We start from the raw sequence: 12837 nt of genomic DNA, 5'->3' as shown, positions 1-12837 counted from the left end.
ATCACAGATTTTAGCTTAATATTCATAAGCTAGTTCTAAGAATTCAAAGATCAAAAGGAGAAGTCACAGGTGCTAAGAGAAAAAAAGATAAAATTCAAATGCATATTCATAAAGAGAAAATAAGCAGGGTAAATTTACTTCCAAGTATTTTTCAATGACTAATCTCTCCATAAATGTGTTTCTTGTACCCTACTACAAGTTCATTGCTGAGCTGTTCATCTGGACATGTTACTAAATGACAAAAGGTAATGTCTTCTCTGTGGGAGTTTATAAGACTTTTATAAAAACAAAATTTAGAGGCATAAATCACATAATTTTGGTCACTATGCATGATAGCTATTAATACATGTTTACATTTGCTTATATTAATTTATATATAATCCCACAGTTCCTTCTATAGGATTTTGAAGTCTAAAAACCTCTAAAAAAGAAAACTATTCCAAAACCTATTTAGAAGCATACTTGGCATGACTGTGGCTCTGTCAATGATAAACACTGTCTCACCTGACAGGAGCCTAGTTATAAAGTTCATTTCTCCCACTTCATATTTGACATGGCATGGGATATAGATAGAACTACACAATATTTGTGGCTTTTATCATAGAATCTCCCAGATCTCACCGGTGATGTTACAGAAATATTTTACATCCACAAAACTTTTCTAAAATCTGAAAAACTGAATCATGAAATAGTCTCATAAAAACACATTATGAGACAGGTAATTACACCAAATTTTCAAGGCATAAAATTTAAAAAGTAAAGTTATCATTCCCAGGGGAGGAAATAAAGAGCCCAAATAATGAGCAAGAAATCTTAAAAGGTAGGAAATAAGTGAAAGTTGGATGTAACAGTAGAGAGCAAGATAATAAAATATACACATACTTTTTAGATGAAGGAGAATTTTTACTGAAGTAAGATACAAACTTTTTTCTCTGTTAGTAACAAAAGCAAAAAGATAAATACAGATGCATATCAGAATATCCTTCAACCTCTTTGAGAAACATGCAAACTTTCCTTTAATAAGGTTTCTTAGATTTGATATATTTACCCAAACAACAATCTAGAGATGAATTATACACCATTGTAATTATCTTTGCCTTCTTGAATTCTTTAATAAATTTAGTAGGAGGGCTTTCTAATTAATGCCATCTTTTATACCACTTTTATTAGTACTAATTATATCACTTTTGTTAGTAAAACCTAGTAATTTTTAGAGTTAGTAGTCTAATTTTTAACCAAGTTCTTTTTACTGTATATGTTTTTCTAACTCATTATAAACTCATTTATGGTAAGGACTTTGCATTTTCATCTCTCACCAGAGCCCCTAGTAGTATTCTGTATATAGTAGGTCCTCAATTAACATTGCACACTAACAGACTGTAATTCAAAGTGACCTTCCAGGGACTTTAGTCCAAAAGACTGAATAAATGTCTAGGATTTTCAGCATCAGGTTGAAGGAGCGCAGTAGCCTGAAGGCAGTAGGAACAGGTGCAGAGCAACCAAGGGAAAATAGCTGTTTGCCATTCTGATGACTGTGTATTCATGGGATGTGCAATGGGGAAAAATTCCAGTAGGTGCTCTGTGGTTACATCTTAAAGAGGGTGCATTTTACCAATAGAATGTAGTGAATGGATAATAATCAGCTTCATAAGGATAAGCTAAACCTGATTTTAAATTAACTCTTCTGAATAAAAGCAGTAAAAGGGTATGAAATGGTGGCATTTCCTTTTGGCGGGGAGATTTGGATGTATCCATCCATCCATGGATCGATCTATTTATCTATCTATCTATCTATCTATCTATCTATCTATCTATCTGTCTATCTCTCTATCTATCTTTTACTGTTTTGGAACTGGGGATCTAACCCAGGACTTCACACATACAAAGCAAGTACTTTACCACTAAACTATGTTCCAGCCCAAAATAGTGTTTGTTTTTTTCCTAAGTTTTTTTAATTAGAAATTCTAATATTATTTGAAAATTAGATTGGTAGTGTGTCCCACAAATAAATAATAGTGATAAGTAAGCATTTTTCATTTGTAGTATGTACAAAATTGAAAAAGCCTGTCTTGAATCTTATTAATAGAGTAATTACCATGAGAGCCACCCATTTTAATAAGCATTGTAATTACCATATCAAACATTATTAAGACTTTCTAAACCCACGACTGGTGTTTTGGGAGTCTGGGTGGGGGTGAGAATATTCTGCTTAATGGAATTGACTTAGGGCATTAGTTTTCTCCCAGGGTTAGCTATGCTTCCAGAATTCCCATCAGCCTTTCACTAAAATTTTCTGTCCAGAAGTCATGTTGATGGGTCCTGTGGATGGGGGAGAGGAGAAGACAACTTATTTGTCAGCATTTTTAACTGTGCAGTTCATAATTCTTTTAATACAGGAAAATTGTGTTTGTGGAGCAAACTGATAATGTGTCATCATAAGCTCCCGCTAATTTCTTGTGTGAAGATACAATAAATAAATCTAGCAGAAAAGGACCAAAAGGAAAAAAAGAAAAAGAAAGAAAAGAAATGACTGCTTGTTCTGAATATAATGAAACGCAGCAATCTACCTAAGTGAAATTAAAGTAGGGATATATTTCAGAAATAAGAATGCTTACAAAATGTTTAAAGGATATTGGAAAAGATTTGTCTCATGTGTGAACAGTGTCTGCACACATGAAAACTTATTAAGCTAATGCCTCTGAATCTAATTTCTTTTTGAATTAAAAATAAGTTTTAATCAAATCCTAACCTTTAAAGTAGTATGACCTCTATTACCCTGAGAGCAACACAGTCATGGCTGGGAATAAGTGAAAGAATTAGGTGGGCATATTCTTAGGAAATTGTTGAAATGTCTTCAAGAATCTTAATGTAACAAATATGTTTGCAGATGAGAATTTCAGAATTCAGAACCTTTATTTTCTATTCCTGCATAGAATATATTCTTTCTTCCTCCAAAGATGGAACCTGAGGCTTTCAGTGAGTGGCAGTTGCTTCTTAGGGTGAATAAAGCAAGACCCATCTTAGGAGAACACTGATTCTCATAAGTAATTCTGCAGTCATGAAGTCACAGTTTCTTTATTTCACATCTCCCATAAGTGGCAGACCATCAGTTATATGGTCTAAAATTCCTGGCTTGTAAATGTTCAACCCATCTTTCAAATTAAGCTCTTGCTCCTCCCACCATCTTAATCACTATTCCTCCAAACATTGTTCTTTTAGTCTCTCTCCTGGGTCTTTAATCAAACTTCGCATTCATTAAAGAATACCTATGGCTTTCTCCTCTACCTGTTTACCCTACTCCATCAAGAACTGTAAGGGGTCTGATATTTTCCCTAACTGCTGGTTACCATGTTTGCCCATCACAGTTTTCTGGATGCTGGTAGAAAACAGGACTCCTGGGTCAGAGACAAGAGACTATGTCAGTGAAGTTTCAGATGAAAATTTAAGCTGCATGTTTCTAAGGTTCTTCTCCTTCAGTGTTCATCAGGGCAATGTGTGTCACCCCAAGTGAATGTCATGCACACAGTTTATGACACAGCTAAGGAAACCAGAGTTTAGAAAACAACCCATCATACTACAATCCTCTTAGAAAATCTGCTTACTCTTTGCCTCTGAAGTGGATGTAAGTGTCATTATTCTTATCAAGAAACAAACCTGCCCTTTGCCCTGAAGGAAAGATGCTATCTCTAACATTGAGGCTTCTTACATAAACATCCTTAAAAAGGAGAGTTCAGGACACAGGCTATTTGAAGACATGTAGAAATGCCAAGGAGCTTTTGGTCTCTCAGAACTCATCCCTTAAACTACAATGTAAACCCTACCTCTTTTATGCTCAGAGGCCACAGTAACCTTTTATTCCTGGCACTGCACTCCCTGTGCCATAGGCACATTACTCGTTGTTGTTGTGTGACTTAATTTGTTGTTATCCTTATGACTTAACTTTTGTATTCCATGTAAATGAATCATGTATTTTGCATTGTCTCTTTAAATAGTTGAAACTCATTGAAGGTACAAATTATTTAATAAATTCCTTTTTAGCCCCAGAGAATTCAGTGAAGCTATATTGTTAGTAGGCACTCAAATATTTGCTGAATGAAGGTAAGAATCAAAGGTATTTATTTAACATCATTCATTCTAGATAAGCTGGAAACAAATGGTGGTGATTAACCTAAAGGGTTTATCCTAAAATTTTAGGAAAACAATTAGTCATCAGAATGTGGCACCAACATTCCCTATATTATTGCCTAGTCTTTATTTATGAGATAATATTTTTTTGGTCACCTTTTTCTGAGGGTCAGATATCAAGGAATATCAATGCTTATGAAGAATTAAGAAAAATTGGGGGTGAGAATCTATAGTTCTCAGTTTAAGAATTGATGATTTTCTTATAAAGTTTGAAATAAAATTAATTTGACTTTCTACAAGTTAAATAACAAGAATCTCCAAGGTGAAATCCTCAAATAGGTTTTATAAATTAAAAAAAAAAACGAACTATGTATGCATACATTTAGGCAAACAATTATACATAAAATAATTTCCAGTATTTCTAATTCACAGAGGCAACTTTTCTAATTCATCTTTTAACTTTTCATATTTGGTTTTGCCTTTTATTTTTTAATGTTTAAATGCTATTTACAGATTTTTCTTACAGTGTCTTACTGATTCCTTTGTTTAGCCAAGAACTCTTTCACTCTCTTATGCTAACCTCATCCATACTCCTTTTATTCATAACATGCTTTTTATTAGGTCAAATACTGATGTTATCATGTTTATGCAGGAATTTGAATTCTTTACACTTGAACCTTAAACTATATTCTCATTACTTTTCATTTCATACAACCTTTTTGGTCTCCTGTTGACAACTTCCATATTTTGTACATTTGCTCTTGTATATACCACCCTTCCCACATTATTAAATTTTCCATTAGAAGTGTAAACTTCCTCTCTAAAGCAACAGATAACCCAGAAGTTGCATTTCTTTCCTACAGACATCTTTTTCTTCAAATTTAAAACTGCCCTGATTGTTTTGTTTAGTTTTTTTCTTCCAAAGGCTTAGACAGAGGTTTATTTAGGAAAGTAGATACATATTTAAGGTACAATGAGTACCGTCTTAAGATACCTTGGGGTAAAGCAAGGAATATGACTCCAAGGGAGAATAAGGGTCATCTCCAGAGGGAGACAGCAACCCCTTGGTGTGTGTGGGGGGGTGTTAATATTGATAGAGGGAGGTTCCTAGGGTCTGGACTAGACGTGGAGGCAGGTGAAGCTACACGATATCATGCCAGTTTTACCTAGGCTTGAGCATTGCCTTTATGTTACAAGGGCATGTTGCTCAGGAATTGGAATTTTTCGTGGGTGCTTTTGGTACCACTTGGCTCATGGATACTTCCTTTAAGATTTAGTATTTTTCCTTTGTTCCCAAATTCCTATCTAACCTCCCCCACCCAGACATTGATCCCTTAATCTTAAAGGCTAGTAATGGTGAAGACCCATCCTCTATAGTTGCTTCAGGCTGTCAGGGGCAAAAACCTTGACTAGTCAGGGATCCTAACTTATCTAAGGGAGATAGATGTTGGTCTAAGCTCTATGGATTGGTTGGAATTCTTGGGTTGCCATTCTCTTAACAAGGAAGTGTCGTAGTCTGCAAAATATAAACAAAATCAATGTCTCTGAAGTTTTTCAGAGACCTGTTACAGAGAGACCTATTCTGGTTGCTTTGAAAGTCAGACATATGTCTATCACTGCCGCGTCCTGTTTCATTATTATCCTGGATTATTTTATACATGAGCTCCTATTTTTAAAATTATTCTCTACCCTTTTCTGGTTTACTTTCAAATTTTGGTGAAATACACCTAAATGTAGTTGTTCTCAATGTTTTACCATTTCATGTTGACATGGCTTGGTGTGAATTTTATTTACTCTGTTACTGCTATTTTATTCTTTTACTATTGTTTTATAATGATTTCAGGGAGAAGATGTGAAGAATCCATATTTTTAAAATATTAGGTTTAAGTAGAACTAAGTCTACAAGTTTCTCTTCAACATATCACTGACAGTTTTTAGATTCTCAAAAGGTATTTCCCACCATAAGGAGGGTTACAATTGATTAGTTTTTGACCAGAAATATTTGTATAAATAACTAGATGGATCAGACATTGGAAAAAATTTAAATACTATGTGGTAATGAAATCAACCAAGCTATAAATATATGTTTATTAAGGAATTATATCTCATTAAACTCTTCAAATGCTTTTACAATTCTTAAAAAATAAAATATTGGGTCCTATAAATTGAGACACGTATTTAAAATAATTTCTTGGACTCTATTCTTGAATAAAATAGCACAAGGATATACATTTGGAAGTTCCTCTATAAAATTTACATAAACTCAATCTTTTTCTACTATAAGAAATTTTTAAAAAGGTAGGAAAAATTTCTAATGTTGATTTCATAAAGTGATCAAAATGTAAATATTATTTTAAAAATATTTTAAAACATCATCTAAAAAAGTCATCTCATTTTATATCACTCCCCATTGTAGTAAGTCCCTTTTCTGACACTAAATTTCCTAATCCAAATAATGAATGGCTAACATTAAATTTTATTTTCAATAGCTTTTAGCTGTAACATGTAGAAATTTTGGATCAGAACTTGAGATTTAATGAGAGATATCCATTTCACACTTTACAAAAATTCTCCAACAGTACTGATGGCATTATATTAATACTTACATTTTGTATTAATTAAGCATTAGTACATCATGGAACAGTTTCTAGAGACAACCTATTGCAAGGAATTCAAGGCTTAATTCCAATATTAATTATTGTTATCTTTGTTAAATCCACAATCTGCCTCAGTTTGGTGTTGCAAATATGATCCTTATTACAGACTTTAGAAACAATTTTGTATCTTGTGCCCATTCTTGTGTTCCTAGTTTTACAAATGGTGATGAAAGTTGTACATGTAGAATAAGTTTAGAAAAAGAAATAGAAATCCAGAGTGCAGGTGTTGATTCTAAATCCATGACTCCAAACTGAAAAATTGGTCCCATTGTTTTAGCATTTCCTAAAATAGTTCAAACAAAAGTATGTAAAATAAAGTAGTTCTCTTGTTCAAAGCTTATAAAATGAATATCTATTCAGTTGAGCAGTTTAATATCAAGTCAAAATCAAAACATGGATGAATTTTAAGTGTTGTTATCCAATTTTAGACACCAAACATACCAAATTAAAATACAGTATTAATATGCTAGCCATGTTCTTATGAATAATGATATAGAATGTTTCAAATTACAAGCTTAGGTAGAGAAAATATATTTGAACCTAAAATTTCTGTTCTTCTGTCAAGGTTATACTTATAGCACATGGATTCTTCAAATAGGTCGAGTCGTCTCTACTGCAAAAGCATTTTTATCCATTAAAACACGTTTGAAAACTTACTATCTGAAGTAAAACACTTATTCAAACCTTCATGGATAAGAATATTTATGTAAAAAGTATGTTCATATGTCCATATTGGAAAGACCTTACTTTCCAACTGAAGAGATTCTCTGGGAAATTTGTTTCAGAGAGATGTCACATTTCTTCATACAGTCCAAAATTTAATGTTATTCTACAGTACTGAAATTTCAGGTAGCTTTCTAATAAATCTCGCCATCAAAATTGTACTGAAAATGGTACTTCAATCTGGTAAGGCATCATAGTGACATTTCACTTAAATAACATAAATAAGATGTTTGTCAAATCCAGTTTGTATGGGGAAATCCCCAAGAGAAGTCAAAAGAGAAGAAGGTAACAGAGCTGATGCCTTCAGGCATGGCTGCATGGTGGATGATACCAGCTTTATGAGATTAACAGGGCTGGGAAGATGGAACAGTGTTATCATCCCAGCAATTTGTGCAATACGAACTACTTAGGCACAACCCAGTCTGAACACTAAGAAATATGGAGTCAGAAAGAAGTAGATATAATGCAGAATGATGCTGAAAATCTTTTAAGTAATAAGAAAGATTATTTTTTTGTTTAGAGATTGTCTCTAAAAAGTGATTCCCCCCTTATATTTGATTTTTAACCCTACAATACATTTTTTTAATTTGTTATAAAATGTCTTACAGTAGCAATGCAGTCCCTTATTCAAAACCTTTAAGGGAATGGGTTTCAGAAGTTTTCAGACTTTAGAAAGATAATTTAGTACATATGCCATTTATTATATAACACATCCAGCAGGATCTGGGCCTAACTCTCTGATCAAACACAGTTTCTTAGCTAAACATGTGACTATTCATACAAAGTAGGGTAAATAAAGAGTATGATATCTTTCTATTTTTCTATTCAAGCCATTTCAGGTCATATTTTGCTACCAACCTAGTTCACATAAGATTTTGCTGAAAAAAGTTACCAAAAGAACCATCTATTCATTTTTGGAGTTTTTTTTTTAGATTTTAGAACTGTGTTTAAGGTATTGAGATGTGTAATTTAAAACTTTATGACCTAAACTATAACAACCAGAAAACAGAGGTACGTACTCTAGAAAATTATGTTACAGAAATACTCAATCCATTTAAATCAAATTTAGTGTAATTTAAATTTATATCTAAATAATATTCCTGGATATACATGGAAGCTAGGGATTTTGCAATGTTTGGAAAGTGTACAAGTCTGGCCAACTCATGTACCCAGACAATAGGGAGATAGTGATGCATAGGATGACAGTGGCTAAATTATGCAAGGTGGTGGCTCAGAGGCTGGAAGGTAACAGAAAGAATGGATATGGACTTCTACCTTGGAGAACAACAACCACCTTAATGTGGAAGATGAATCACAAGTGTTGCTCTCGCACTCACTTCCTAGTCCACTGAAGAACTAACTGAGGTTCAGCATAGGTTCTGATGAACAGACCCTGTAAGAGTCCAAGCCTTTTCCTAACTCTGCAGCCCCTATCCTAGATAGAAAAGCAAAGGGAAAAGAAGGAATAAAAAAATAACTCTTCATGTGTTACTTACGTCTGAATTACTTTAAGAAAGGAAAAAACCCTTATATTCTAACGATAAGAGACTTAAATGCAATTTCTTGTAGAAAGATAATAGAGTGAGAGAGAAACCTGTGCAAAAACACCAAACTTAATGTAAATCATTGTTTAGTGGAAAAGGAAGTAAGGAGACCAAGAAGAATTTAAACATATTCTCCAAGAATGAAAAGTAGGAAAATACAACTTAAAAACAAACAATAATCAGTCAAACACTTTTCAAGTGGCATAGCATTGTCCTGGGTTGGTGCTGACTGCTTTCAACAGGTTTTGGTCAAAAACAGACTCCACACAGAGATTTTTGGTCCTCAGTTAACTTTGCTTACACATATGATGTGCATTAAAGAAATAACAATAGCTGCATTCACACATAAGCAAAATGAACAAATAAGTTGGAGGACATGGAGCATGAACCTTGGTTCATACAAATATAGAAATGTATGCATATATATAAAAAAATAAACATTGAACACTAAGTACTGATGAAATTATCAGTATTTATTATCATCAATGTATTTCCTAAATGTTCTATAATGATATGTACTATTAAAAAAAGAAATTACACAAATTTCTAATGAAGATTTCTTTCCACAGAAATGTATTAAAGCAGCTTTCATTATCTTATACACTTACAGTCTCATATAAACAGAGTTCTACTTATGGTTTTTGAGACAGCCATAGATGTCAGACAAAAGAAACCTGTATTAGGCTTACTCACAGTTTTCTGGGAAATTTACTTACAATATACATCCACTCTGATTGACTTTATTGCTGGGGACCCCAAGCCATTCTCTGCTTTACAGTAATATCGGCCTCCTTGGTGTCGCTGAATATTTGTAATCCTCAAAGTTTCATTGAAGACACTGGAGTCTTGGAATCTGTCAGAGGCACTTCCTGCTGTTTTGGTCCACCTGATCTGAGCAAGCATCAACAAAGATTGTTACTTTAGGTTGGTTTTCCACAGAAAATCAAATAGCAATTACTCATTTTGGAAGCGTGTGTTCAGAGCTACAACACAGTATTTCCTACCTAATTAATAAGAAAGCTTTCTTAAATTTATATGCACAATTGAAATATAAAATTTCAAGTGTACCCTTACTATTGTATAGTGCTTATAATTATGGTTTAAGTGCACTGAGTTCATCAAAAGTCTAATCAATATGGAGAGAAACAAATTATAACATAAAGGGAGTTAAATATCAGTAGTATATTAGAAATGTGAATTTGCTTCTCATTTTTTGTTGTTGAACATTTCAAAATTTTTTTCATATTTTCAAAATTTGATAGACACTTTTTACTTAATTAGTCCAGGAAGACTCTCATGTCTTTTTGGGCAATCTTAGTTATTATGTTTAAGTATCCTGTTTGATTTAGATAGTTTAGGCATAGTACTATAATGATTTATTTAGGTTATGTATAATTTTATACACCTGGTTCTTAAAAGAGATTTTTTTTTCATTAATGGCTATGATTTTATAAGCACACAAATAACTTATCTACTTTGATAATTAGAATTCACTCTACATCAAAAATTATTTTCATGAAATGTGTAAATTTTTTCAAGGATCACATTTCTATGAAACTGCTAAAACACTTCAAATATCTAAAATTTTCATTACAAACAATAACATTCTTTTAAACACAGCTGTGTTGAAAAGACTTCGTTTTTGCTAGCAATAATGACTGGCATTCAACTTAATTTTTGTACATTTTAGTTTATAAAACTGGGGGGAGAGTCAAATTTGGAGGCTGTAAATTGACACAAAATAGAAAGTAAAAATGATTTGGTTTTATTTCTCTTTTTGTCCCTACTGAATAATATATTTTTGCTTGTTTTTATTTTAAGAGTGAGAAGCAGTAAATAGAATCTTCTGGTCAAACCCATATGATGAAACATGGAGAAAGAAAGTAATATCTGAGTCTTCACAATTGAAATCTTACAATGCTGCCATTGTATCTCTTTTCACAAAATGTGTGTTAAACTATGTGATCTAATGACACTGAAAAATATCTTTTAAAAGTTTTCCATACCCTTAAACTATAATTATGAATATAACCAGGTTTTCACTGAATTGTGAATGAATTCTAAATTTTACCAAGAGATTGATTAGAAATGAGAATTATCAAATATTTATTCAACATTTATATGTGAATGGATGTACAAAAAAAGTAAATGACATGAATCCTAACCAGCCAGTTTATGAACTTATCATTCATATGCCCCTAAAAAGAAAAGGTGTAGAAAGAGCAATGCTTTTATTTTAGCAATATTTTCATTGGAAAATCTAGGGTTCTATTTTGATTTAATATCAAATTCCACAAGTAACAAATAAGAAATATTTAAATAAATAAATGAAATTTTGTTTTTGCATATAAGAAAATTTAATGCTCTTTTTTATTTTATCTTTTTTATTGGTTCTATTTACTTATACATGACAGTAGAAATCATTTTGATATAATTATGAAAGCATGAAATATATCTTATTCTAATTTGGATCCACTTTTTATGGATTTACATGATGCTGGGATTCACTATGATGTATAGATAAATGTACATAGGAAAACTATTTCAGATTCATTCAACTGTCTTTCCTTATCCCATCCACCTACCTTCCCTTCATTCCATATTTCTAATCTACTGAATATCTATTCTTACCCTCTCCCCTCTTATTGTGGGTTAGCCTCCACATTTCACCTTTGGCTTTTGGGGAATGCTTTATTTCACTTATCATGCTATTCTCCAGTTCCATTAATTTACCAATAAATGTCAGAAAGTTATGCTTCTTAATGGCTGACTGATACTCCACTGTGTATATATGCCACATTCTCGTTATCCATTCATGTGGAAGGGAAACAAATTGACTCTACAGTTCAGCAATTGTGAATTGAGCTGCTATAAACATTGATATGGCTATGTCACTGTAGTATGCTGATTTTAAGTCCTTTGGGTATAAACTTAGGAGTGGGATAACTGGGTCAAATAGTGGTTCCTTGGAATGGAAGTTTTCTAAGGCTTCTCCACACTGCTGTCGGTAATGTTTGCACCAATTTGCAGTCTCAGCAGAAATATATGAGTGTACCTTTTTCCCCACATCCTTGCCAACGTTGTTACTTGTATTCTTGAAAACTGCCATTATGACTGGAGTGAGATGAAATCTCAGTGTAGTTTTAATTTGAATTTCTCTAGTTGCTAGAGATGTTGAACATTTTTTCATACATTTGTTGACCATTTGTATTTCTTCTTCTGAGAAGTGCCTGTTTAGTTCCTTTGCCCATTTATTGATTGGATTATTTGTGGTTTTTTTCCAATTAACACCCCATCTGAGGTGTAGATGGCAAAGATTTTCTCTCATTCGGTAAGCTCTCTCTTCATGTTCTTGACTGTTTCCTTTGCTGTGAAGAAGCATTTTAGTTTGAAGCCATCCCATTTATTGATTATTAATTTTACTTCTTGCTCTTTGGGAGTCTTGTTAAGGAGAAAAGCGAAGCCAGGAGGTATCACAATTCTAGACTTAAATTATACTACAGATACCTCCTGCTTCACTTTTCTCACTAAGAATTGTTTTCGCCATTCAGGGCTTCTAATTTTTCCAGATGAATTTCATCACTGCTATTTCTATTTACATGAAGAATGTCATTGGAATTTTAATCAGAATTTTATTGAATCTGCATAGTGCTTTTGGTAGTATGGTCATTTTAACAATATTAATTCTGTCTATCTAGGATGTCTTAGGATGTCACAGGATGTCTTTCCATCTTCTAAGGTCTTTCTCAATTTCTTTTTTAGTGTTCTATATTTTTTATTGTAGAGGT

General features: G+C 32.7%; 1 protein-coding gene across 2 annotated transcripts in view; it reads right to left on the bottom strand.

Moving 5' to 3' along the window:
• MDGA2 (MAM domain containing glycosylphosphatidylinositol anchor 2) overlaps nt 1-12837 on the bottom strand; it is a 780047-nt gene that overhangs the window by 336685 nt on the left and 430525 nt on the right. For both annotated transcript variants that reach the window (XM_079126024.1, XM_079126023.1), the window contains exon 3: nt 9766-9940. In XM_079126024.1, coding sequence (XP_078982150.1) covers nt 9766-9940 — 175 coding nt within the window. The remainder of the gene's footprint in view (nt 1-9765; nt 9941-12837) is intronic.

This window comes from Sciurus vulgaris (assembly GCF_902686455.1).
Source record: "Sciurus vulgaris genome assembly, chromosome: 2".
NCBI lineage: Eukaryota > Metazoa > Chordata > Mammalia > Rodentia > Sciuridae > Sciurus > Sciurus vulgaris.
This window is presented reverse-complemented; position numbering and strand designations above follow the sequence as displayed.